Genomic DNA, 25,505 nt, shown 5'->3' with positions numbered 1-25,505 from the left:
TCTCTTGTGGAAGTAGGACTCAATTAGGTATACCTTCATTGCCAAAGATCCAGTCTTTCTAAGGGATGGCAGCAAGAAGATAAGCCAGGGGAATGCTACATCATGTTGGGCAGCTTAAAATACTATGTGTTCTGCATTACCCACTCAGCTCCCTATCTGTACTATCTCTCTCTCTCTCTCTAAATTTCATGTATTTTATGTTGGAAAAGGCTTTGTCTGTGTGATCTCTGATTGATGCTGCAAGAACAGTAGAGGGAGTGAGTGAACACACAATACTAGGCCTGCAGTTTCTGTTGTGGTGTCACTTTCCATGCTCCTCATGTGGATGAGTGCCTCACAAAAAAAGGTAGTGGGACATTATTTTACTGCTAATGATATATTCACTCACTCACATTGTTTCACCTAAATTGTGTTTATGGATATTTTTTTTGAGTAAACTAGCAAAAATATTTCTCTCATGACTTTAAACTTAAGCATTAAAATGATTTCATAAAAGATGCAAAAGTTTTTCATAAATGAACTAAGATTGGAAGTTCAAATCAATCATTCAAATTAGAAAAGTATCTCAAATCAAGTCTTAAGTGAGGTCTTTTTACATTTATTTTACAATCCTACTTAAGAATTCTACTAAATTCAATCATCGAAAATAATAAGATTTGATTATCAAAATGTTAAACATTAATACGATGATGATATTTTTATACCTTAAATATTGATATGCTTATGGTGTATCAAACTCTCTTACTAAAAATTAAGGATTCGAAGTCTCAATTAATATTTTTATATTTAAACATTAATTTAGCCATAATATATCAAAAAAAATTTATTTACAATTAAATATTAAAAATCTCATCTGATATATTTTAGAGAGAGAGAGAGAGAGAGAGAGAGAGAGAGAGATGAATTTAATTAGATATAATGCAGTCAAAATAGGTAGGATTTTTGTTGGACTGCAAGATTCTGGCATGAGCAGTATGACTCCATGAAGTCAAAGCGAAACATGCATTTGGCAGCATGTGGTGGCTTTCACGTGCTACCGGCAGAACATACACGCCTTGTGGTCCGTAATTGATGTGCCTCCTTTTGTTGCTTACTTCCTTCGCTTGCATGCGAGACCGGAGAGTGTGCGATGTCAACTCTTTCTCGACTTGATGTGGCGAAGGATTAAGATTTTATACCAACAAAAAGAAAGCTTTTCTTTCTTAATTCATTGTGCGTGTCTTTTCTTCTTCTTCTTCTTCTTCTTCTTTTTTTCTGAGGGAGAGAAAATTTGGAGGAGTTTTATGAGGAGATGTCGGAGGAATTAAGTGCTCTGCCACTGATGCGATGAGGCAGAGAGGGATGAAGATAGGAGGAGGAGACCCGTAGAAAGAAGATGCAGTAGACGACGAGCGCTCGTGCCGCGTCGCTCCAAAGGAGGGGAAAGAGAAAGCTCGCTATTTTCGCCCACAGGTTACAGCCGACCGATCGATCTCTCGCTCTAAGCTATGCCTGCTGCGCCTCACCCACCTCGATGATGCTCCCCACCCCCGTCCCCTCTCTCTCTCTCTCTCTCTCTCTCTCTCTCTCTTCTAATGGCAGCTTAACACCACTCCACTTAAAAAGAAAAGGAAAAGAGACAGCGAGAGAGAGAGAGAGAGAGAGAGAGAGAGAGAGGAAGGAACCCTTGAAAAGAAGCACGCTACGGGAAAGATTTGATCTTTCGCGGCGTGGTGCTTGCGCCGCGATCGATCCATGATGGTTCGCCCAACAGCTGCTTAGATCTATATATTTTCCCTTTTTCTGTGGTCTGCTATCATCCTTTCCGGTAGAAATGCGGCTGGGGAAACCGCCACTGGAATGCTGCGAGCTCTTCTCCTTTCTTCGAATTCGTGGGTCTTCTGCAAAATTTCCTTTCACGATTCGAAGATAGATCCGGGGAACTCTGGAAAGTTTTCTTCTTGGTGAACTTAATCGTGGTTTCTTGAAAGAAGAGGTTAAAGATATCTCCTTTTGGGGTAAATCCTTCTCTGGACGGGAAACATCTGACGGAAAAAGGAGAAATTTGGCAGAGATTTTAGTGCAGTTGTTGTCGTCGTTTTCTGTAGCACAAACTCTCGAGTGACGCCTCCTCTCTGCGGAAGCTTTTGGCATTCTGTTGGCAGACGGGTGGCGTCCTCGGCTGTCGCCATGTGCGGCTGCGTCGCTTAGCTTTCCCTTCCTCTCCTTCAGTGCCCATTTCGTCCGGCATTTAGGTTGTTGTCCTTCCTTACGAGTCGGTGCCACAATGGCGAGCTGGGAGCAGTTGGGAGAGCTCGCGACGGTGGCCCAACTGGCGGGCCTCGACGCCGTCCGCCTTATCGGGCTGATCGTGCAGGCGGCGACCACCGCGCGGATGCACAGGAAGAACTGTCGGCAGTTCGCGCAGCACCTGAAGCTGATCGGCAATCTCCTGGAGCAGCTCAAGATCTCGGAGCTCAAGAAGTACCCCGAGACCCGGGAGCCTCTCGAGCAGCTCGAGGATGCTCTCCGGAGGTCCTACATTCTCGTGGACAGCTGCCAGAACAGGAGCTACTTGTACCTTCTGGCAATGGGGTGGAACATCGTCTACCAGTTCAGAAGGGCTCAGAATGAGATCGATCGATATCTTCGAATCGTGCCGCTCATCACTCTCGTGGATAATGCTCGGGTCAGGGTAAGGCTTATGGTTTTCTTGAATCTTTATAGTTCAGAAGCCTTTACAATTTTGCTGATGGATTGTCCTGTTTGTTGATTCAAAAGAAAAAGGTTTTCTTGAGCTTGTAGATTGCAGTGCATATTTCAATTATCGATATGACTTTTTAGATATCTCAACGACGGCAAAAGATCTACGTAGCCGACCCCAAATACTAGGGACTTATGGTGTTGTTGTTGTTGTTGTTGTGTCCTCGATTAATTCTATTTGTTTACCTCTACTTGATTTGATATCATGTTCTCTATTTGGATATTTGATTTGGTATCATACTTTGACATGTCCAAAGAGAAATTATCTGGGATGACTGCCATCAGCAAAAAAAAAATGATCCCACCATTATTGTAGTAATTTGTTTGGGAGATCAAACTGTTCATGGCTGTCTCAGAAGTATTAAATACAGTGGTTTTGAAGTCTTAAATTTTAATCTTCTTAACAACTCTACTGAATTAAGAGTCTAATGATAATTGTGGCTGTTGTTACGCTTTTGGATTTGGCTGCATATTATCACAACTCCTAGTTAAGTACTTGTGGTATCAGTTCCGAGACTTCACAATAGTAGCTTAGCTAAGTGCTTTAAGTTTAGTTTTGTAGAAATGATGATACTTGCATGATCTACTCTTCGGTTGACTGGCTTTTTGATTTCTTCCATAATTTTCTTGATGGAGATTTAGGAGGCTGAGTTGGAAACATGTCACTGTCATGGTCCAACATGATTGTGCTCTAAAAAGCTGAGTTAGACTAATGTGGTTTAAAGATGGGAGAGATTTGAGAAAATGAGAGAAATACATAGATATATAGAAATAAATCTAGTGATTTGTCAGAATCGAAAGGTTTAGAATGTCTAGTTAATAGGGTATTAATTTCCTCACGGTTAGCTGCATTTTAGTTGAAAAATCAAGTTTGATTTATTTTCCCAACCTGCTTTGAAGTTTTAAATGAGGAATGTTCAGGGTGTTACTTTGAATAAGATTGCAGAGGTGTTGTTAGATGTTGACTTGCTAAAAGTATATTTTGGGAATTTGGGTGAAATGTTGTGTGTTTTGTGCACGAAAGTCCAAAATTTTAACATGGCAATATCATTGAAGCCTCATCATGTAGTGGTTGGATTTAATTATGTTGTATCATTTTTGTTTCTCATTCAAATATTTATTTGTTTGTACATTAGGAGAGAATAGACTCCATCGAAAGGGATGAACGCGAATATACTCTGGATGAAGAAGACAGAAAGGTGCAAGATGCCATTTTGGATCGTGATGCATCTACAAATCATGCCACAGTGCTCAAGAACTCTCTATCTTGTTCTTATCCAAATGTGCCATTTGATGAAGCCCTTAAGAAAGAAAGAGAAAAACTCCAAATGGAACTCCAGAGGTCATACGATATTGGTCAATGTGAAATGATCCAGCATTTAATTGGAGTGACACAAAATGTGGCTAGCACTATAGAAGAAAGAAGCACACAGCTCAAAAGTCCAAACAAAGTAGAGCTGAACTATTCTGATGAGAACAATTACAAGGAGAAAACCTTTGGCAAGAACAGTCATGAACAAGATACAAAAGCAACTTTTAGGTTGGTCTTCATTTCTTCATATGTTGATAGAAATTCTAATGTTTGCTAATTCTTGTCTTACCTTTAAATTGTAATCTTCCTGCTTATCTGTATTGTCTGTTTATCTAATTTTATGATGGTACCTATTGCTAAACCTTTTTGCCTTTCCTTATCAATATGACTATTGTTCACAGTGCTAAATTTAAGGATTGAATTTTCCATCTTAGTCTACTTTGTATGCTTGTCTGATCTGCTTGTCTAGTTCTCCATATTGTTGGTTCCTTCTGTTGTCCGAAAGCAGTCATGTTGCTAGTTCACTCATTTGTTGCTAGTTCCTAGTTAAGTTGTCCAAAAGTGGCCATGTTGCAGTATGGTTTTTCTTCTCTACTCCCATTCTAACAATCATGTCCCCTGATTCCTTCCATTGTTTTCAAGCTATTCCTTTACATCTTTCTGCGGAAGCTGGTGAGTCATTTGAAGGGACCAATCCGCTCTTTGTCAAAAATTATAGAGGACATCATCATTGTCAAACTTACTTGACATCCTTTTCCTCTAGCTAATCACTGGAGAAAAACCTAGTCTAGAGTCATCACAGTCTTATTCGAAGGAATAACTGATATATTAACCTGATAGACTCGAACAATTGGCCCAAAATATTTGAACTCAAGTTAATAGTATGAATCTCATCTAGTCCTATAAACCGATTCAATTTTCCTCTGCACTCATTGTGGGACTAAATCGGGGCATTATTATGTTTTTCACATAGGGCTTAACATCCTCATCAAAGCTGATTTGGAATCGTGAATCCTCATTTGGAACATTTGAAGGGAAAACACTTCTTTGGCCATTTTGTTCTCAGTGATCAACTTAATCTTTCACAACTCTAGTTTAAGTTCTTCAAATATGAAAAAACCTCTTTATATGAAAGGGTAAGATTGCATGCATTGACCCTTCCCGAATACCAGCTTAGTGGGGGCCTTGTGCACTAGGCTCCCACTAAGTTTCAGTTCTTCAGTTTCTAACTCTTGGTGTTGCATTTGCCATAATTAATCTCTGACGTGCCAATTCGAATAAGTTATTTCTCAACAGTCTGATTTATGCAAAATCAAGAAACCATGTTTTAATGCTTTTTTCCCCTCCCTTCATGCCTATAAATCATATATGCTTTCATGCATTCTTTGCCCTTAGCTAGTGAAGATCTTAACTGTTTGTGGCAAGATCCTGAGGATCAAATCCTGGTTTTGCATCATATCCCTATGAATTATAATTCCAAATCTTTCATGCTCTTAAATATCTACTAAGACTGAAAACTTTGTAATGCATATGAAATGTTTGTCTGAAACTTGGAAGTTTCCATCTTCTGATGGCCTTTATATTTAAAACGTTATGGTATCCTGACGATAAATATATTAGCAACAAAGAAGAGCTATGTCCTTCTCATAATTAACTGATCCTACTGGAACAAATATAGGACACGAAAACATTACGGTACTTGTTAGACATTTTTAATGTGACTACTGCAAATATAACTTTATAATTTATGATTTTTCACACAGTATATGTGAAATTCAGAATCTATACTGACTCTGAACATTGTGCAGAACCACATCATCAGATTCATTGGGTCATGATATGAGTTTGCACAGAGAACATCACGGACATGAGGAATGGCATTCGGATTTACTTGGATGTTGTTCAGAGCCTTCGTTATGTATGTCAATCTTTATGAATAGCTTCACTTTTATTATTATTGTGTTTTTTATAAATAATGTGTATGTAGAATTTTATCTTATTTACTATAGTTTACTAAGCACATTTATATCTTCAAATGAATATTGGTGGAGTTTGACTTGGTTTCTATGGTTGTTGCTCTCTGTGTTTCTTAGGGAAATCTTATGAACCAAATACTGTTTAGTTCAGATTGCAAGATATAATGAGCTTTCTACTCATGTTTCGGTTTGGTTGCTATTTCCTTGAAGTGTGGTATGATATACTGTTGAGATGAATATTGAATGCAAGTATATAACAAAGCTCATCAGAAAAGAATGTTAGTAGTATCTTTATCTTTTATAGGGTAAATTTTTTAATTTTGTCATGTTCTGACTATCTTTTTAGTAAATTGATTCTTAATGTTGCTTTATATATCATTCACATCCATGTGTTCATTCTTTCTGCATAGCCTCTCCTTTTTTGATATAGTTATCTGTTTTGCACATCGTAGTAAGAGTCTATTCATAGAGTACAGTTTTATGTTTGAGCAGAGTATCGGGGAGCAACAAATTTTAAATGTGCCTTGTTCACTTGAAAACTGAATAATTACTGTTAACAGCGATAAGATGGACTTATATCACGTGATCAATCCACATAATGGGTTTACCAATTTATATAACATTGCAAAGAGGTAAAAGAAGAAGATGCAGCCGATCTAAGCAGTAGAGACAAAAGTTTTGGGGTGGTTAAGACACAAAATATGACAATATTGCATCAATATCTTGGTTTGTCTTTCCAATACCCAATAAATAGGCAAGAGTAAAAGAGAAGGATTAAAAGAAGATGTACCGAAAGTTAGTCTTTCTCTGTCTCGGAAAATTTTAGTTCTTGATGTGGTTCCCGTCACCACCCTTGATGGAAACAATTATTTTTGGATCACTCACCTCTAATATGATATTATGTGCCGGATGCTTGGAACATGGAGTGCCTAATGTGGAGATGGACAATATCAATGCTTTGTATAGGAAGTCAACTTTTTCTACAAACTGAAGTTTCCTATTATCCATTATTCTATCTTTTATTTTGAAATTTACAACCACCTACTTTATATGTTATTTATTATTTTAATCATGAATAATGTTGTTTCATAATTATGGTGTACTCTTCAGTCAAATTTACAAGATCCAATGACTTACATTTTGCTAATATAATCAATTGCTTCTATTTCTTCCCCATGTATCATTTGAATCTTACATTGGTTTATCCATGTTTTGCAGGTATGAAAACTTTCTTTTATCCTTGTGGAACATTTTCACAGATTGCTACTGTAGCAAAAAACAGACCAGTCAGTACGTGATTTTATTCCACAGTTACTTTTTTTTTCTAATCCTTTCCTTCGTGATCTATGATATGATGATTACGATTTCCAAAGAGGTTCTCATAAATTATGGTGCATTAGCTAAGAAATTCTAACTGCATGTTTCTGCACATAATTTGGTACAAGCTTTTTAAGAAATAGATCACAATCAAGTAAAGATGCTTTGTTTCTCTTCCTACAGCTTCAGCGGAAGCATGTAATGACTTGATGGCATATTCATTAATACTGTCATGCTGTTGTTACACCTGCTGCATCAGAAGGAAGCTACGGAAAATGTTTGACATTACGGTAACTTGGTCGTTCTTATGTCTGCCTTGTACTTATAGTTAATTTGGTGACTTTTAATAATTCTTGAACTTCCAAGACCAAGTATTTCACATATTCTCTTTTCTATGCATTATTACCTTTGGATGTACATAAATATCATAAAAGGGACTTTATAGGCTTCTTCTTTGTGAGTTTCACTATTAGTTACTTCTTTTTGTAGTTTCTTGTAGCTTAACTCGAGCAAGCAAGTGTTCTAACAATTTATTTTATTGTTTATTGTCGTGACATGGGTAAATATCCAAAAAAAGGTAACTAAAAACAATCAAATACTTTCATATGTCAAGCTGTAAATGGTCAAAAAGGAAGAGAAGTAATAAATTTTAATTAGACACATCTTTCTAACCGCAAAAGATCTCATAGTTACACAAACAGCCTTCTTATGATCAATTTATTATCGTGGTTGAGTTCTCAAGGGTTTTGTTTCCATATTTAGTGACCTAGGATAGTTTCATATTTCATTGGTGGATCAATTTTCACATAATCTTGTTGCAACTATAAAAATTGTCTTTAAATTTTAGTAAAGAATTGTTTTACACATAATATAAGTTATTTATATGGTTTTTAGTTACGAGCTTAGTAGTATTTGTATGAATTCATCATTTTTAATAATAGGTATGCAGGAAGCGACACTTGTTTTAAGAGTAAAAAAATTCATTTAAATGGGTTAAATGATGTGGACCTTCCAGAAATAACTCATTGCACCAATAGAAGCTAGATGAAAAGCGCACGACGTGTATATTTGACTAAGGTATTGGGATACCTTCAATGCAATTGACATGATTAGTGCTGTCACTATTACAGCACGAGACAGTAGCAAACTTCATAGTGCTACATAACTTTACTCAAGTAAATGATGTATTTATTATACTAATCAGTTTTTATAATTAGGTGATCTCTGTTCATAGCAGAACTGTCAGGGAAGTCTGTTCATCCCAAGCTTTCCTTTTGGAGTTTGCTGATAGATTGTTTTTTTGTCTGCTAGGGGGGGCTTTGCGATGATTTCTTGTCGCATCTATTGTGCTGTTGCTGTGCCCTTGTTCAAGAATGGCGAGAAGTGGAGATTCGTGGTGTTAAAGGTATTCCATTGTTGTTACACCTTGATGTATCCTTTCACCTTTTAATCTGCTATATAGATGTTGCTTTTGGTATTAGTTTGTCTCCTAAGGATAAGATTTCCAAAACTGAATCATCTCAAATCAGCTCCACTCTTTCCCTTTGATGCTAAGTTTTTTTCTTCAATAATATCTTTATATATTTATCCAAGTCTTCTTCAATACTCCCAGTTCTTTATTTATCATCAAAGATGTTTAAAATTTTTAAGGGTATTTAAGTCCTTTTAATGAAAGAGAATAAAATTTTAACACATTCTTTTGTTACTTCATCCTCTCAATCATGTCTGTTGCACCCTTATCACTCTGTTTTATTATATTATATATATATATATATATTTTTTTTTTTATAAGAGTGTCCTTATAGTTTATAATTTTCATATCATATAATTATATTTCGTTTAAAAAAAAAATTAAATATGATGTTTGACTTGTTGCTTTACTGATTCATCCAATGTTTTTATTGACATATCATGCTGATACTGGTTGGATTCAGATCATCAACTAAGAGGATCATAAATTGAAAGTTGTATCGACATGGATACTATTCTGGACTAGCTAAAGTTGATGCCTTATGCCACATTTTGCAGAACCTTGGAAGACAAAGACAAGCCCACCAGCTTCACAGTACATGGAAGCCTAGGCCAACTTGGAGATGATTTATGTAATCTATGTATCTAATTGCTCTCTGTAGCAAAGGTAGCAAGGGGACACAAGTAGCTTGAAGTTTATGGATGTTTGCCCTATGCAACAGTTGTCTAGTGTTGGACCTATCAAATTGAGAATGTCTATGGCTGATGTAAAGTATGTAGATGTTCTCCTTCCTCCAGATATAAGGTTAGTGGTGATTGTATTGTAAAACTTTGGTGCTTGCTACACTTACACTATAAATCTGTGAAGTTAAAGTGTGATTAACAGTGCATGTTTTGTGTTCTTGAGCATTTGTGGAGTCAACAATTGTTGTCGTGTGCATAACTTGACATCAGATTGAGCTTTTCTAGGGAATATATTGCTGTGTACAGATATGGCACATCCTGCACTGTCCACATTGCAGCTATAACTCACTCTATCAGGTTATCAGTAGAAGAATCAAAAGTTTAAGAAGAGATTACAATCATTAGAAAATGGTATGCCTGATGGTCTTTACTGCAGAGGATAGAAGTTGATGAAGCAGGTGCAGTGATATTCAATATGCATGTCTCAGCAACTAAATGGTTTCATTTGCTTGAATATGCATTGTATATTAGCCTAAAAACAATTCAAGCAATAAAATTCACCGTAAAATGAATTGACTAACAAAGCAAGCAAGTTTCAGGATCAACAAAGATAACTTCTATTTGAGTCAATTTCATAGTATACAGGTACCATTTAGAAGCAAGACCAAAAGGTTTTCTTGGAACCACTGTTCTTCATGACTTGAGCAACCATTGGATATCAAATGAAGCATTGCCTCTATGATCATGACTTTGAAACACAGATCAAGAGTCCTCGGGTGCGCGAGCTCCTAAACAAACCAAAACAAGGACTAATAAGATGATGCATATATAATCAAAGGAAGAAAGCAAATCACCAAACAAAAATCTTGAGAAGGGGTGGGGAGGGTAGAAGATGGACAAGTACAGCAGAGTAAAAAGACTATAACTTTCTGTAAGTGAAACAATATCTTCTATAGCTTGAAATGAACAATAATTCAACATGAATTTTGTGCACCTCACACCCATAAACAAAAGTTGGTGAGATATTTAGATATTACTGAATATTGCAAATTAAGTTTAGCTAAGAATAAATATAAGAAATTTGTGGTGTGACATCAAACTCAGATAGCCATCTTAAGGTCAATGTGTTTCCAACTTTAAATGAAAATATATGGTTCTAGAGATATGAAAATTGGTAATGAAAACCAGAAACACAAAAATGACAGTTGTTGCCAAATCCCAACTATTTTGGGTCAGAAACATGGAATCTTTTTCACAGTACACCTTTGTTAAGACTTAGACACCATTAGCTATAACGATATCTTATTTGATATTTGAATTAGTAGTCCTCCCATATACCTCCATCCATTCTTTGATTTTTTATGATAGAACAAGTGAAATAACTAGATCTCTGCTTAATCTATAGCTATAAAATTGAGTGGAAAGAGAGCTCATGTCAAGTTTGATCATCATGAGCATATAAAGTAGAATCAGTCCAATTCTAAAGATTTGGTAATCAGATTACTCTTTACAAATTGTTTTTTTAAGACTAGCCACAAAATAACTAGAATTATTTGATTTATATCATTTCGGCTGCAGCAGCATATAATGCTTCTTCAATATAAAGAATGGACTCAAAACTCCAGAGATCAATGAAATTTCAAGAAAATTAATTCCAAACAATTCTAGAAATAGCACCATCCAGATTTAAATTAGAGTCCAAAACTGATACATCACATTAAGTTTTGTGCTTATTATTGCAATAAGTAACTTCTTAAAACTATAATAACCATGAATAGTATACTGCCAACTCATGTAACAGAAGTAACATCTAGCAAAATGATTTCCAGGATATAACCAAAAGCACCAAAATGACAAGGTCCAACATGAATCTGGCAAGCCAAACCAAACCTGACCGACCTAGAAATGAAGGGCTACATTATAAAGCCCATACATACAGTGATCCAATTGACAAATTCATGATTGTTAACAATGAACCACGAAATTGATATGATATATTTTACAACTGGATCTTCCTACAGAAACAAGTATAATTAGCTTCATGAATTACAATTTGAATGCTAAACTAAGCAAAAGATATGGCAACTAAATTTCAGTTCTTGCTCACAAAAAATAAGAGAAAAACAACTGAAGAGCAGATGAACAAATGAAATTTTGTAGAACATATATTTAACCCAAAAACAAAAATCAAACCTTCTAATCTTGTGGCATTAGATGAGCAGTCAACAGGTTTTGCAGTCTTGCTTTTGCAGCTCGCAAAGTCCTGAGATCCAGAAGTTGAACTCCCCATGCACTGCATGTTCCCAATCTCACAGACTCCAAGACCCTGATCATCAAATACACCAGTTTCTCCCACATCCTTTCCGTGCATCCCTGGATAGAACCAGTTAACCTGATCATCACAATGGAAATTACATGGATTTAGAACCTGAGCACCAGCCAGCATGTTCCCCTGTGTCACGTTAGAAACAAAATCTCCACTCCCTTTCACTGGCTTGTGATAAGGAAAAGGCCCAATCTCTCCCTCAATCCTCCCCCTCAGATCCACAAGCAAGCATTTAAGCCTTGCAATCTCAGCTTCAAGGGCAGCTTGGTTCTGAAGTCTTTTAAACAGTTGTTGGTTGATTGCTCTCAGGTGAGCTGCCTCCTCCTCCAGGGATGCTGCATGGGCCTTCTTCTTCTCCCTATACTTCCGAACGGCTTCTCGATTATTACAAGGCCTTTTCTTCGAAGAATCGCTCTTCTCCACCGACTCAGCAGTCTCATCTGGGGGAGACGAGAGAATTTTGGTGTGGACATGGAAACAGGTATGCGTGTGCGAGAGGTTGGGCCCGGGAGGGTTGCAGGTGTGAGTATGGGTGCACGTATGCCCGTCATTTAATATTTTGTCGAAGAAGCTATCCATTGAGCAGCTGCTAGGAAGATCCTCACCAGCGCCCGGGGTAGAGAAGACCTCAGGATTAGACAAATCGGGCTCCCCATCGTCCATAATCACAGGTGAAGGAAGCAGACAGAGCCTGAGATGGGGTGTGGGCGGCTTACAAGCTGTCGTGGCACCAAGAAATATCAGATTCTGGACACGATTGATGAAGATTCCAACAAAAGATGATGACAAACTTCAGCAAAGTTGTCGAATTTAGGGGTGCAATCCGATGAGAGATGACAAATGGCCAAATCAATCACCAAGTATTCTAGACCTCGAGCACGACTCACGACTCAGATGAGGCACAGAAGAAATCTTTAAGAACGACCAAGATCAGACAAAATTCTAGCAGAGCTCACGAATTTAGGGTTCCAATCCGGTGAAAGATGAGAAATGGCTAAACCGATCACGAAAAATTCCAGACCTGGAGCACGACTCAAACTCGAGCAATCTTTAAGAACGAGCGGAGTACTTCACAAGTCGGGATTTTGCTCACGCCGTCGATGAGACGATTCAATTTCCATAGCCAGTAAAACCGCGAGAGGATTCCAATCAAGAGGCTTCTCGCCGAAAAAGCCCCCCCCCCAAGGCTCTATCGTACCAAAGACACCATCAGAAGGTTAGAAACCAAGATAAGATAATGGCGATAGAGATCGTCGGAAAAGGGAAACCTATCGGCGGAATCACATGGAAGAACGAGGGAGGGAGGGAGGGAGGGCGAGAGCGCGGAAGGGAAGCAGAGGACGCGGATTGGATGGAGAACTCAGAGCAGAACGATGCCGAGAGACAGACATCGTGGTCTTTAACGACAGATTCGAACCATCTGAGCCGTCCAATGGTGCGCCAAGATCAATCTAGAGCGTCGGATGGAGAGATTTCGAGATCCTTGGCCCACCCTTGACTGCTTCCATGGTCAACAAATATCCATATCTTAATCTTTTTTATTAATTGCAAATAATAATTTAAAGTGAAGCATATTAACTTTAAATTCATTATTATATGGACATCAAATCCTCCTTTTGTGTGGCTTCCATGTGATGATGCGTATATGACATGCACATTTCGTGTGGATGTCAACATAGCGTATGGAGATGATGAATGCAACTTCTAGTGATGATGCATGTCAGCGTCACTTGATGCTACTTGGATGACACATTAAGCTACCAATCATATTGTTTGTGACTCAGTTGGGGTCAAATTAATGATGCCATTTGGCAACATCGTGTGTCCATATGAACGATAGGATGACGACATTGGGTGTCGGGTTATTTCTCCTACTCGGTTTCTTAGTTATGACGTAAGATCCTCAATCCTTAGCCTCATATTTCTGGTGAGTAATATCTAATAATTAAATATGATAGATAGAAATTTATATCATTCTTGATAGACAACATACATCATCATCATCATCATCAAATATTTTAAATCAATCCTACAAGGACATGTGGACTTCGAATAAGTGCTTATGATCATCAAGATCTCAAATCAAAATCGAATCTAGCATAAAATATTCTCATGGTAAGTTGGAATATCTTTTCTCATAATGAAATTTTTTTTTTCCGAATCAATCCCGACTTAGTAGTATCGAAGGAGTTTTATCGAACACACCCTACCACTAGTTGGGTGGTAGGGTGTGTTCGATAAAACTCCAACGACACTACTAGTAAGCTTCCTCGATCTTAATAAACTCGGAAGACACTACCTACTAAAAAATCAGGCAATGATCAAAAATGACTATACTAATCCAAATCATAAAAGAATAATCTTACCATTGCACCAAAGCTTACCCCTCTGATTGAAGAAGGGATGGACAAAATTATCAGGAATTTTTTATAGCTGCATTAGCGCTAAGTAATCCCAGAAGAAAGATCACAAAGATTGAGCTACGAGAAACATTAACATATGGCATGTCGTAAAGGACCTAAGAATTGCTCCAATGGCAGCAACAAACAAGCAAATTATGCAGGACTCAGACAATGCAATCAAGAAGCCATCACACTGTTTCAAAACATGAATTACCAGCCAAATGCACTTCGTCAACAAGCTTTTTCAAGTGATCAAATTGAGATACAAAAACCATGTCTGCAACTCAAAACAGACTCAGAAGATCAATGCAACATTGATGTGCACGCTCGATAAGTCGATACAAATCACAAGACGAGAAAGGAGGAAGGGAAACAGAGACCTGATGCGTCGATAAGTCGAATCTAGCATAAAATATTCTCATGGTAAGTTGGAATATCTTTTCTCATAATGAAATTTTTTTTTTCCGAATCAATCCCGACTTAGTAGTATCGAAGGAGTTTTATCGAACACACCCTACCACTAGTTGGGTGGTAGGGTGTGTTCGATAAAACTCCAACGACACTACTAGTAAGCTTCCTCGATCTTAATAAACTCGGAAGACACTACCTACTAAAAAATCAGGCAATGATCAAAATTGACTATACTAATCCAAATCATAAAAGAATAATCTTACCATTGCACCAAAGCTTACCCCTCTGATTGAAGAAGGGATGGACAAAATTATCAGGAATTTTTTATAGCTGCATTAGCGCTAAGTAATCCCAGAAGAAAGATCACAAAGATTGAGCTACGAGAAACATTAACATATGGCATGTCGTAAAGGACCTAAGAATTGCTCCAATGGCAGCAACAAACAAGCAAATTATGCAGGACTCAGACAATGCAATCAAGAAGCCATCACACTGTTTCAAAACATGAATTACCAGCCAAATGCACTTCGTCAACAAGCTTTTTCAAGTGATCAAATTGAGATACAAAAACCATGTCTGCAACTCAAAACAGACTCAGAAGATCAATGCAACATTGATGTGCACGCTCGATAAGTCGATACAAATCACAAGACGAGAAAGGAGGAAGGGAAACAGAGACCTGATGCGTCGATAAGTCGAATCTAGCATAAAATATTCTCATGGTAAGTTGGAATATCTTTTCTCATAATGAAATTTTTTTTTTCCGAATCAATCCCGACTTAGTAGTATCGAAGGAGTTTTATCGAACACACCCTACCACTAGTTGGGTGGTAGGGTGTGTTCGATAAAACTCCAACGACACTACTAGTAAGCTTCCTCGATCTTAATAAACTCGGAAGACACTACCTACTAAAAAATCAGGCAATGATCAAAATTGACTATACTAATCCAAATCATAAAAGAATAATCTTACCATTGCACCAAAGCTTACCCCTCTGATTGAAGAAGGGATGGACAAAATTATCAGGAATTTTTTATAGCTGCATTAGCGCTAAGTAATCCCAGAAGAAAGATCACAAAGATTGAGCTACGAGAAACATTAACATATGGCATGTCGTAAAGGACCTAAGAATTGCTCCAATGGCAGCAACAAACAAGCAAATTATGCAGGACTCAGACAATGCAATCAAGAAGCCATCACACTGTTTCAAAACATGAATTACCAGCCAAATGCACTTCGTCAACAAGCTTTTTCAAGTGATCAAATTGAGATACAAAAACCATGTCTGCAACTCAAAACAGACTCAGAAGATCAATGCAACATTGATGTGCACGCTCGATAAGTCGATACAAATCACAAGACGAGAAAGGAGGAAGGGAAACAGAGACCTGATGCGTCCATGACTTGCTACAATTGCGAGTTGATAGCACAGAATTCTTTCTTTCATGTGCATAGTAATCACAAGATGGAGCAACCCTTCTGCGCCTTCCTACCTTTCTTTTTGGGTGGTTGGAGTACCACTTTAATGGCCGCATCAAATACTGCCTTTATATTCTGCAGATTTCATGAAGGTGGTAATGTATCAGCATGATATTATGAGATAAAAAGCTAGCTTAGTAAAAAGAACATACTTGCTGTGTCTTTGAACTGCACTCGATGTAGGAAGGAGCACCGATTAGCTTCCTCAATTCTTCCCCCTAGATGATGCAAGAATTATCTTAAGCAACTCTGCTATGTCCTTGCACCAAATGATACATTAAAAAGAGAAAAAGGAAGAGTAAAAGACAGAGACTTTGCAGCTTTACCTGAGCAGCACTTACAGATACGGCACCAGGGTGATCCATGAAAAACTGCTTATCATCCCGGAGATCTGCCATCAAACCCATGCACAACTAGATTTAAATGCAAAACCAAAAGCCAGGATACATGCATCAAGTTACATTACAAAGTGTTTGCAAATTAATAAGAGTTGCATGACCGACTCACAAGCAAAACTCTCCAAAATAATCTCACAGGAGAAGAATAACAGTTTTCTAAGTCAAGTGGTAAGAAGACCGTAAAGTTCTGATTTTATAACTCAACTATCAATCAAAATACATTACAAACAATTACCTACATCTTGTTTCCAACACCCTCGGACCTAGCATTGTGGTTTTCCTGATTCAGTAAGATGAAATATTGATTTTTTCAATTACTCATCTCCAAGTAAATTATGTCACAGGGCATCACAATATGATTATACATCTTCAAGACCTATAATTAAATTGTTCATTAAAAAATCATTTTTAAACTGATAACACCAGCATAATGTCATCTCTTTACCTACTGATGTGCATCATCACCATGAGCTTTACCTCTAACCATATAGCTCAACTGCTTCCCAAATTGTTACAAAAGTCTCACTTGTATTCTCATGATCTCGACTAACTCCAGTGGTTTTATTTCATGGGAACAAATTCCTTTCTGCTTAGTACCAACTTGGTCTTGTTTACAAGGCCTTTTTCTTTTTCAAAAACACATTATAGAAGTTGCCCCCAAAGTGGAACTGCCAGATAAATTATTGGCCATCTAACACTGACGCTTGTCAAGGACAAATGGTAATAATGGATTGAAATCTTGCCGAGTAACATAATAGCTCAATGGACAACATGATTTCATGTCACCAAAATCTTCATATACATGGTTGAAGCATTGTAATCACTGAGTACTCAGGACCATGGAAGTATAAATCTTGATGAAACCATCTAAGAAAACAACTATTTAGATTCATGAGTCAGGTACAGGTCAAGGAAACTTGACCTATACGGAGGCCAGATTGAGCATATATATCCCTGATAGCCAAGAATTAAACACCCATTTTCTAACCTGAAAAATAAAGCAAAGCTTTCCTTAACCTGACAACTCAACAAGACCCAGAGCCATCCCACCAACATATATATATATATATATATATATATATATATAGACACACATACACACACACACACACACACAAGGGCTATGTTTGCTTTAATGTAGTGAAACAAACAATAATGACAAATAAAATTGTCAACAACATTATCTGTAAATATGTTAACCACTTAAAACAAGAACAACAAAACAATGTAGCATAAATGCTGTTATAATTTGGGGTTCAGATGCGTATAGGAAGAACCATATGTGTGACCAGAACAATCAGATCATAACGATTACCAAGTTTTGTTCCGACGAGAATTATGGGCACTCCAGGTGCATAGTGATTCAGTTCAGGAATCCACTGAAAAAGTAAAAAAGGGGCAAGCCAGATAAGAAGTAAAGCATTAGTGATTCAACACAAAATGTAAGATTAACAACGAAGGAACATAAGAGGAAGAAAAAGAGGGATCAGTTTCAGTATATTGCCTTCTTGGCCACATTTTCATAGCTGGCTTTACTTATGAGAGAGAAGGCTAACAGAAAAACATCTGCACCTCGATAGCTCAAAGGTCTTAGTCTGTTGTAATCTTCTTGGCCTGTTCCATCAGAGCAACCATCATAACAAGAATATTACAATATAAAACAAGGGCTAGTGGGACCAAGAAAAAGAAATAAACATGATGAATAATCAACTAAAAGAGAATGTAAAAGTACCTGCAGTATCCCACAAACCTATATTAACCGTGTTACCATCAACCACTACATTTGCACTGAAATTGTCAAACACCGTAGGGACATAATCCTGTCACCATAAAAGTAAAATAAATATTTAAGATGTACAAAAAAGGCCTCGAGGACATTTGGTTGTCTAAATTGTATCAAAGGAAACAGTTTCAAAAGGAAATATGTTCCCTTGGATGAAAATTATTAGAAGTGAACCTCACAGGACCAGATGATGCATTAAAAGATAAATGTTTGTCAGGATATGGATTGTTCAATTCCAGATCCAAAAAAAGGAACTAAGTTCATGCCTGGAAGTAGTGATGAAATTGATGCTGATGCCTTTATGGTACATGATTCATCATTCTACAGGTCAAAATTGATGCTGAGGCTTGGTACAAAGCATTGTCTTAGATTCTACATTTGGTGAAAGTCAATCTAATAGCAGACATATCTAAAATTTAACCTGTCTGGACATGATTTCCAATGTAGCAGCATTGGCAGATTATGCTGCAGAGAACATTAAATCCACATACCTATTTTTATGGAACCATTGCCAGAAAGAGGAAAAATAGATTAAAAAAATTTCTTTTATTACTTCTTTTTGTTGAAGAGAAAGGCAGATAAAAGCATTTACTAAAAGCAAAAGCATAGATAAGTCATTAATCATGAAATAAAGATACGAGGGATATAGGGCAAAATTAGTTGAAACGGGAATTCGAATCAAGAAAAGAGAAGTTAAAGATTAATTTTTGGCCACTTTTCTTGAATATCACAAATCATGATTATTCCTTGGACACTTTTCTTGGATTGAACAAATCAACTAGAAGATCCTTAAAATAAACAAATGCAATTCAAAAGACAATGTAAAGGGGGGAAAAAAGAAGGAACCTTTTCCTGAAATGCACTGCATCAAACAACCCGCAAAAGTACATTCTCAATTCCTTTGTCTCGAGATGAGAGCGATACTGAAGCACCAGAAACATAACAAGAGATGCGGATGTTTCAGAGCATACCGTGGGGAAAGTGTTGCTGGTGTACGATATGAGCATGCAGGTCTTGCCGACGGCGCCGTCGCCCACCGTGACGCACTTGATAAACCTGGAGGCACTCATCTCCTCCGCCGGCCTATTCCCCCTTCAAAAAGCCGCCTTCCTTCCAACTCCCACTCCCTCGATGAGCGCTAGCCGGACTCCACGCGCGTTTCAACTAGTACTCATCCGAAAGCTCCAAGCGGAAGCCCCAGGGTTGAAAGACACCCATCGAGGATGAAGGGGAACGAAGGAAAAAAGCCCTAGCCCTGGAAGGAGGGGAGATCCACAAAGAGATCACCTTTGCGTTCCCTTCTCTCCTTCTCTCTCCCTTTCCCTTTTCTCTGTGAAGAAAAGAAGAGGGAGCGGGAGAGGAGGCGTACCTTTGGCTTTGGAGGAAAGGCTTCGACCGGTAAATGCTGCGGTTGAAGCGGTCGCCGAGAGAGACTCGCAACGGAATCAACAACGTGGCTGAGAGGGGAGCGGGGGGTTATATTTGGGAATACAGGAGGAAGAATGGGTGGACTTCGCACAGTTCACCGAGCTCATGGAACTGCGTTCCATGTGACAACTCCTCGCTGCCTCCCTATCTCCGAGGTATAAAGATCGGTGCTTTTTCTGCTACAGAGGAGGGACAAACTCCATCATGTCATTAGCACATCGAGACAGCAAGATTCATAGAGGATCGAAGTACAAAACATGGGCTGACCGTCCTTACGACTCCAGGAACTTCGTCTGCACTCCGCAAGGCTCGCCATCCGCTGCAACATCGAAGGGGAAGTTCGAGATTGCTCTTCGCAAGCGGCGCGGTCGTTCGAAGGGCAGGCACCTCATCGTTCTTAGAGGGTCAGGGAAGTGAACGGTCTTTCGAGTTCACGATGCTCTCTGAAATCAAGCAAATGCGAGTTAATGGCCAACAAAATTGGAACTTTCCAGTTAGAACTATAAACATCTACAAGTATTTCCAGCGCTTCCAAACCCCTACGCTCAGCGCTCAGCGTCCTCTTTCCAGTTAGAACTACTTCAACTCGAACTCCTCGTTCATCGTTCCCTGACTGTCGCCGTTGCCTTTGCTCGCCATTGTTACTCAAAACGCATTGCAGATGATGAACCGTGCAAATTCATGAACAGGTTTCCAATCTGTTGCCTCGCGCATATAAATATGCGATTCATTCGCTACGATTACATTACATGCATACTTGTAGCGGTAAGTTATTTCAGTTGGTATCCATCCTTGTATTACAATGAAGTACAATAAAAAAACTTCATTGCTCAGACAGTAATATCGAGGGTTGCCAGAGGAAGAAGGATCAATAAAATAAACCTCTCTAAAGACTAACAATGACGATTGCTTCTCCAAAATAATTAAGTTCTGTATGAGCGCTTATTCCTACCAAAATGAGCTTTATATCTCCGGAGGGTAAAGAGCTTTAAGATGCGTGTACTCTTGATTGCTCGAACAAAAAGATTCAATAGAACGGAGAAAAAATGGACCCCAAATGGCCCACATGAGGATTTTGTTAATGATTTGGCAGGGGCCGCGCGGACGCGTACCCCCATCTACCACAAATTATGACGTCCACTCTCCCACTTGGGGAGATGGTGGGCCAGCACCCCTCCAAAGTGCAATGGAGGTCACATACCCAGGCCATGGGCCTACTTGTTCGCCCATCGACCCCGTCCAGGTAAGTATGGAACTTAAGCGGCCTCACTCTCCTCTTGTACGCTCCGTGGTCGCTGGCCTCCTCGTACTTCCTCGATGTGGGACTAAATCTAGCTGCCGCAAATCTAATCACACGGGTACAACAAGAGAGCAAGCAGCTGATTTATTTCGAATACAGAGTTAACCCATAGAATTATATACAGCATAGATAGGATCGTGGTATGTAATGCATTCCATGTTTCATCTCATTCCTGGGATCCTCCCAGAAGAATACCTGGTTCAGGTCCGGTATCACCATTGCAGCAACCTCTAACCATTTCCAGATTGTCTCGTGAGCTGCTGCTGATGCCACCATGAGAGCTAGAGGAGTTCATAATGCATCATCGAATATTGTAGAGATCACAATCTGGCTCGCAAACTCGCTCCTCCGAGCACTCTCCTCCCGATCTTGGTGTAGTGGACATGGCAAAACACTGGGAAGCATGCTTAGTAGAGTTAGAATAAGCATATCCTCATATCTTCCAACAGCATCAAACAAGGATATTGGTGATTTCAGAATACAACATATGAAAGTTAGAATCACCTATCCTGCATTGTTTGTTTAAGCACATGCAGTTAACATGGCTTGAACTTTTTCCAGATGTACATGGGATTACAAGTATCTCATGTTGGTTTTGGTTTTTCTCAGCAAGTTTACCTAGCCAGTAACCCACAACATTGTGTTACCAGCATAAAAATCTATAAACAGCCAACTCCTCTCTGTCAATTATTGTTTGCCACACAACTTTCAAGCAGTAACAAATCTCTGTAAATTCTCTGAAAAATCTCACAATAACTAGCTAGTCCTATTCGACTTTCTGCAGAAAGTATTAGCCTATTATACCGATCCTATACCTCAGCTAGTGTTTAGGAGATCTGATAACAGATAAGTGGCAGGGTAGAAGCCTATTGAACTGACTAACAATAATCATTTCGTTGCAGATAAATGGCAAATAATTATCATGATTATCAGTGTTAACTTCCTTTGCTGCATCTTCTGAAATTTGGGCACCACCTTCCCAAATTTTAAACCTAAATCTCTTAAACATAAAGAGGGGAACCGACCACTAGGACAGCATCCGTATAGTCGATACCATCTTCTAGTTGATCTCATGATATGAACAGAAACCTAGGAAGGTTCAAGAAATTGAATTGTAATGAAGAAGAAGAGCAAAATCAGGGTTAAATATTCAAGATTGCTCCGATTGATGACTCTGCCATTGGAAAATCAAATATTTTACCTAGCTTTGCTTGAAATGAACCAACCAAAAGCAAACACAACAATAGGAGAATTAGTTAAGTACACATTCAACCCTAACAAAGAGTCAATAGAGATGCCAAATTCCATGGACATCTTAATAAAACTAAATACTTCATTTTCTCAGTAGAAAATGATCATTGTTAGTTATGCAGTGAAAACCAGAAGGGCATGTTTGTAAGAGTCATTCCCAACAAATTATGAATCTTAAACTAAGATAAAATATGACCTACTTAAAAACATTGTAGAATGTGAAATTGTTCATTCATGAAGTGGCTTCATAATTGAGTAATTTGAAAATGTGAAAGTACATATTTAAGAGCCTAATACCTATTCATAGCATGGCTTTCATTGAAATTTCATGCAATTACTCATTTTATGCCACCAAAATATATCATACCTCTCAACCAATTTCTCCTCTGAAATTTTATCATCCATACTTTGTTCATCCAAAGGTTCAGGCCGGGCATCTTCTGATGGATCAATCACTGGCAAATTAAAAATGAATGACGACAACAATGGATCAGGTGCAGCACTGGAGGGAGTAAAAGAAGAACCCCCCACAAGTGATTGCATATTGCCTTCCAGTGTATTATCCTTTCTCAACAAAAGAATTGTAGAGTGGGACCCCCAGGATCCTTTGTGGTATCTCCTCCTACGCTGTATGTTAGTGCTTGTTAAGGAGAACTGATTTAGTCAGGCTTACACATGATCACATGCAAATTGTACACTAATGATTGCTTGACCAGAAAATTCTACTTAAAAAGTGAGCTTTAAAGAGTAAAGAAGCATGAACGTAAGGATTGAAATGTCATCCTTCATGGAGAAAGAAAACTAATGAAGATTCTTAAATATGCTTTAAAGACTAAAGAGGCATGAGACATAAGGAAAAATATGACATATCAACCTTCATAGATCCAGACAACTAACGAAAATGAGCAGGATATTTTTAAAAAATTTGCATGTTGTGTAGTTATGTGGCCAACCATGTCCATCCCAACCCTAGCTGCACAAACAGGGCACACCTGAAAAAAGAAAATTCAATATGTAGGCAACAAAGTAAGTCGCAAACAGAACCAGATACAAAGACATATCATATAGGCACAATAATTTGCTCATCTCTGATTGCCATTGCTAGTATTGATGGAGTGACAGTAAAAACCCATTTTCTCATGATAAGTCAGAAAAATAAAAAAGGACTCAGTTAGAACATTATCATTATAATAACATAGTCGTCAAAATGGAAAGTTAAAAGGCACTAGAACAATAGTTTCATTTCGACTTGTAAGATAAACATGTGAGACATCATGTAAAAAATGATAATCATCCAACTTTCACTTACAGAAATTCACTGAACGAAATTCCCTGAACTTTTCTCATTTCTGAACATAAGAACATATTGATAGACAGGAGAATCATGGTCCGATAAAGTCATTGGCTGACTTACTTACATTCGTGCTACTAAATAAAATGCAGTGGACTCTGTATTTAAAATTTCTATAACAACTTCTAATTAACTACTATTAGAGTGCATAATTCCAGGGTCCCCACAAAATACAACTTACAAACAAGGTTTACTGATTGCTGAAAATCTCAAGGTATACTGCCAAAGAATAACAACATGATAGAAACATTAAATTCCAATTTTGTAAATTTTTGGCAGATATAAACGGACAGTGAGATAAATTCCGAACATTCGTAGGGAAAAAAACAAAGACTTCACATTTTTTTAACCAATTAAGATAAATATTTAATGCATCAAAAAATTTTCTTTTTTGCTTCTACTAAGAATAAAATTTTCCAGTAACATAAAGCAAAAGGAAATTGTGACAGAAGACAAGAGCTAGATAGCCTCCAAAGTATTCTTTAAACACAAAACTTGGTAAAACAAGCACCAAAGATCCAAGCCTTTTTCTTTAACAAATTAAAATAAAAATCTAGCAGACCAAAAAATTCAGAAAAAAAAAACGCTTTTACCAAAAAAAATCTTCTATTAACATTAAGCGATATGAGAATTTTCACAGAAGATATGAGTAAGAAAACCTTCTAAGAGATGGAAACAAAACGAAAAAAAAAAGGGAAAAGCAACATCTGTGCTTTAGGAAAATCCCATCCGAGAACCACACGGAGGTCTAACAGTTCTCCTCAGAAAACTCCAACAAAAGCACAATTTCACAACAACTCCCGAGGACAGGAAGAACGCAGTAGTACCCCGTTCTTAGCCTCGACCGGATGCTCATCATCCATGTGGCAGCACAGCCCCACGACATCGAAGACCTCAGAGCAGAACGGGCAAGCGAACTCCGGTCGCGATTCGTCCTCCCCTCCATCCAACTCCTCGAACCCGAGATACGCATCTACCAACCCAAGAAAACCCCAATCAGAACTGCCAATAACGGAATCCGAAGCCAAAAGAGCAGGAGACGTGTCCAAAGTCCCCCAGTTCCCCACCGTATCGGGATTGCAAAGCCGGATGGCGGCTCTTGGAAGCGGCGGACAAGTGGCTCCGGGTGTCGGCTTCCATGAACCCTAGAGACAGGCAGTGATGGGGCTTTGCAAGAAGAAGGAACAGAGCGAGAACGAGAGCGAGAGATAAGAGTGATCGCCCGGTATACCTCTTATAGCGGAGGGAAGAGTACCGACTCTCTCTACGTGTCTTGTCTCCATTTGTGCACGTAGATGGAAGGGTGTCTTTCCCGTACAGGGGATCTTGAGGCTGAGTTGGAGCTTAATTAGGGGACGAAAGGAGTAGGTATATCAGTGACGAGGGAACAGCACCGACTCCCTACGTTTCTTCTTACTATTCGTCAAAACAGATGTACCATGTTGGAGTCCTTTAGGGGATCCTCAGGGAGGGAAGGGCTCGCAAGTCGTAACTGTAATAAGGCCTTCAAGTCTCTTCACAAATAAAATTCACGTGGTATTTCTTTTCTTTTGTGTTTTTTTCTATTTCTAATAATAAAGTCTATGAAAATATTAAAAAAAATAAAAGTATGTGTTGTTTGTATTAATCTTCCTATAAAATATTTAAAAATTCTATTTACTTCTAAAATTCTTAGTTTCTAAGCCTTTAAATAGTAAACAAATGCGTAATGAAGGGGCGTCATTTGGCAGCAACACTTCACTTAGCCCACATGGTGACAGCGTCACGGCATCAGCTGATTAGACAATGATGGGACATTCCAAGGTGGAAAACTGGTTGTCGCCATCAAGTGAAGGTCGTTCACCAATGCGCGCGTTAGGTAAACATGACTGTGC

The 25,505-nt window shown here is 38.3% G+C and overlaps 4 protein-coding genes and 1 non-coding gene across 8 annotated transcripts; 1 reads left to right on the top strand and 4 right to left on the bottom strand.

The window, feature by feature from the left end:
* The first annotated feature begins 1,642 nt into the window (after window positions 1-1,642).
* LOC103990704 (cell number regulator 13) lies at window positions 1,643-9,707 on the top strand. 2 transcript variants are annotated; one of them, XM_009409941.3, is made up of 7 exons: window positions 1,643-2,674; window positions 3,879-4,282; window positions 5,863-5,972; window positions 7,249-7,320; window positions 7,531-7,637; window positions 8,659-8,752; window positions 9,376-9,707. In XM_009409941.3, exons 1-7 carry the CDS (start codon window positions 2,267-2,269, stop codon window positions 9,426-9,428), a joined length of 1,248 nt encoding a protein of 415 aa, XP_009408216.2. In that variant the 5' UTR covers window positions 1,643-2,266; the 3' UTR covers window positions 9,429-9,707. The 2 variants fall into 2 exon arrangements, with proteins under 2 accessions (XP_009408216.2, XP_009408218.2); XM_009409943.3 differs by having other exon boundaries at window positions 9,282-9,548.
* Window positions 9,708-10,043: 336 nt separating this feature from the next.
* LOC135643129 (basic leucine zipper 19-like) lies at window positions 10,044-13,193 on the bottom strand. The gene is made up of 2 exons (XM_065159740.1): window positions 11,695-13,193; window positions 10,044-10,289 (listed from the first exon to the last, which is right to left on the bottom strand). Exons 1-2 carry the CDS (start codon window positions 12,488-12,490, stop codon window positions 10,264-10,266), a joined length of 822 nt encoding a protein of 273 aa, XP_065015812.1. The 5' UTR covers window positions 12,491-13,193; the 3' UTR covers window positions 10,044-10,263.
* Window positions 13,194-15,837: 2,644 nt separating this feature from the next.
* LOC103990706 (rac-like GTP-binding protein 5) lies at window positions 15,838-19,664 on the bottom strand. Its single transcript, XM_009409948.3, has 7 exons — window positions 19,273-19,664; window positions 18,251-18,338; window positions 18,023-18,132; window positions 17,834-17,897; window positions 16,447-16,511; window positions 16,273-16,338; window positions 15,838-16,195 (listed from the first exon to the last, which is right to left on the bottom strand). Exons 1-7 carry the CDS (start codon window positions 19,369-19,371, stop codon window positions 16,100-16,102), a joined length of 588 nt encoding a protein of 195 aa, XP_009408223.1. The 5' UTR covers window positions 19,372-19,664; the 3' UTR covers window positions 15,838-16,099.
* A 332-nt stretch (window positions 19,665-19,996) lies between these two features.
* Window positions 19,997-24,825, bottom strand: LOC135642095 (protein DEHYDRATION-INDUCED 19 homolog 2-like). Of its 3 annotated transcripts, XR_010497874.1 has the most exons (7): window positions 24,699-24,825; window positions 24,459-24,604; window positions 23,195-23,272; window positions 22,648-22,913; window positions 21,225-21,423; window positions 20,273-21,075; window positions 19,997-20,172 (listed from the first exon to the last, which is right to left on the bottom strand). XR_010497874.1 is itself a non-coding variant. In XM_065157939.1 (5 exons), the coding sequence occupies exons 1-5, from the start codon at window positions 24,769-24,771 to the stop codon at window positions 21,321-21,323; spliced, it is 666 nt and encodes a 221-aa protein (XP_065014011.1). In that variant the 5' UTR covers window positions 24,772-24,825; the 3' UTR covers window positions 21,089-21,320. The 3 variants fall into 3 exon arrangements, 1 of the variants encoding a protein (XP_065014011.1); XR_010497873.1 differs by lacking the exon at window positions 20,273-21,075; XM_065157939.1 differs by lacking the exons at window positions 19,997-20,172; window positions 20,273-21,075 and having other exon boundaries at window positions 21,089-21,423.
* LOC135643876 (U1 spliceosomal RNA) lies at window positions 20,819-20,980 on the bottom strand. The gene has a single exon (XR_010498368.1). It is a non-coding gene; the product is annotated as a U1 spliceosomal RNA (small nuclear RNA).
* Window positions 24,826-25,505: the final 680 nt, after the last annotated feature.

Source organism: Musa acuminata, chromosome BXJ3-7, assembly GCF_036884655.1.
Source record: "Musa acuminata AAA Group cultivar baxijiao chromosome BXJ3-7, Cavendish_Baxijiao_AAA, whole genome shotgun sequence".
NCBI lineage: Eukaryota > Viridiplantae > Streptophyta > Magnoliopsida > Zingiberales > Musaceae > Musa > Musa acuminata.
This window is presented reverse-complemented; position numbering and strand designations above follow the sequence as displayed.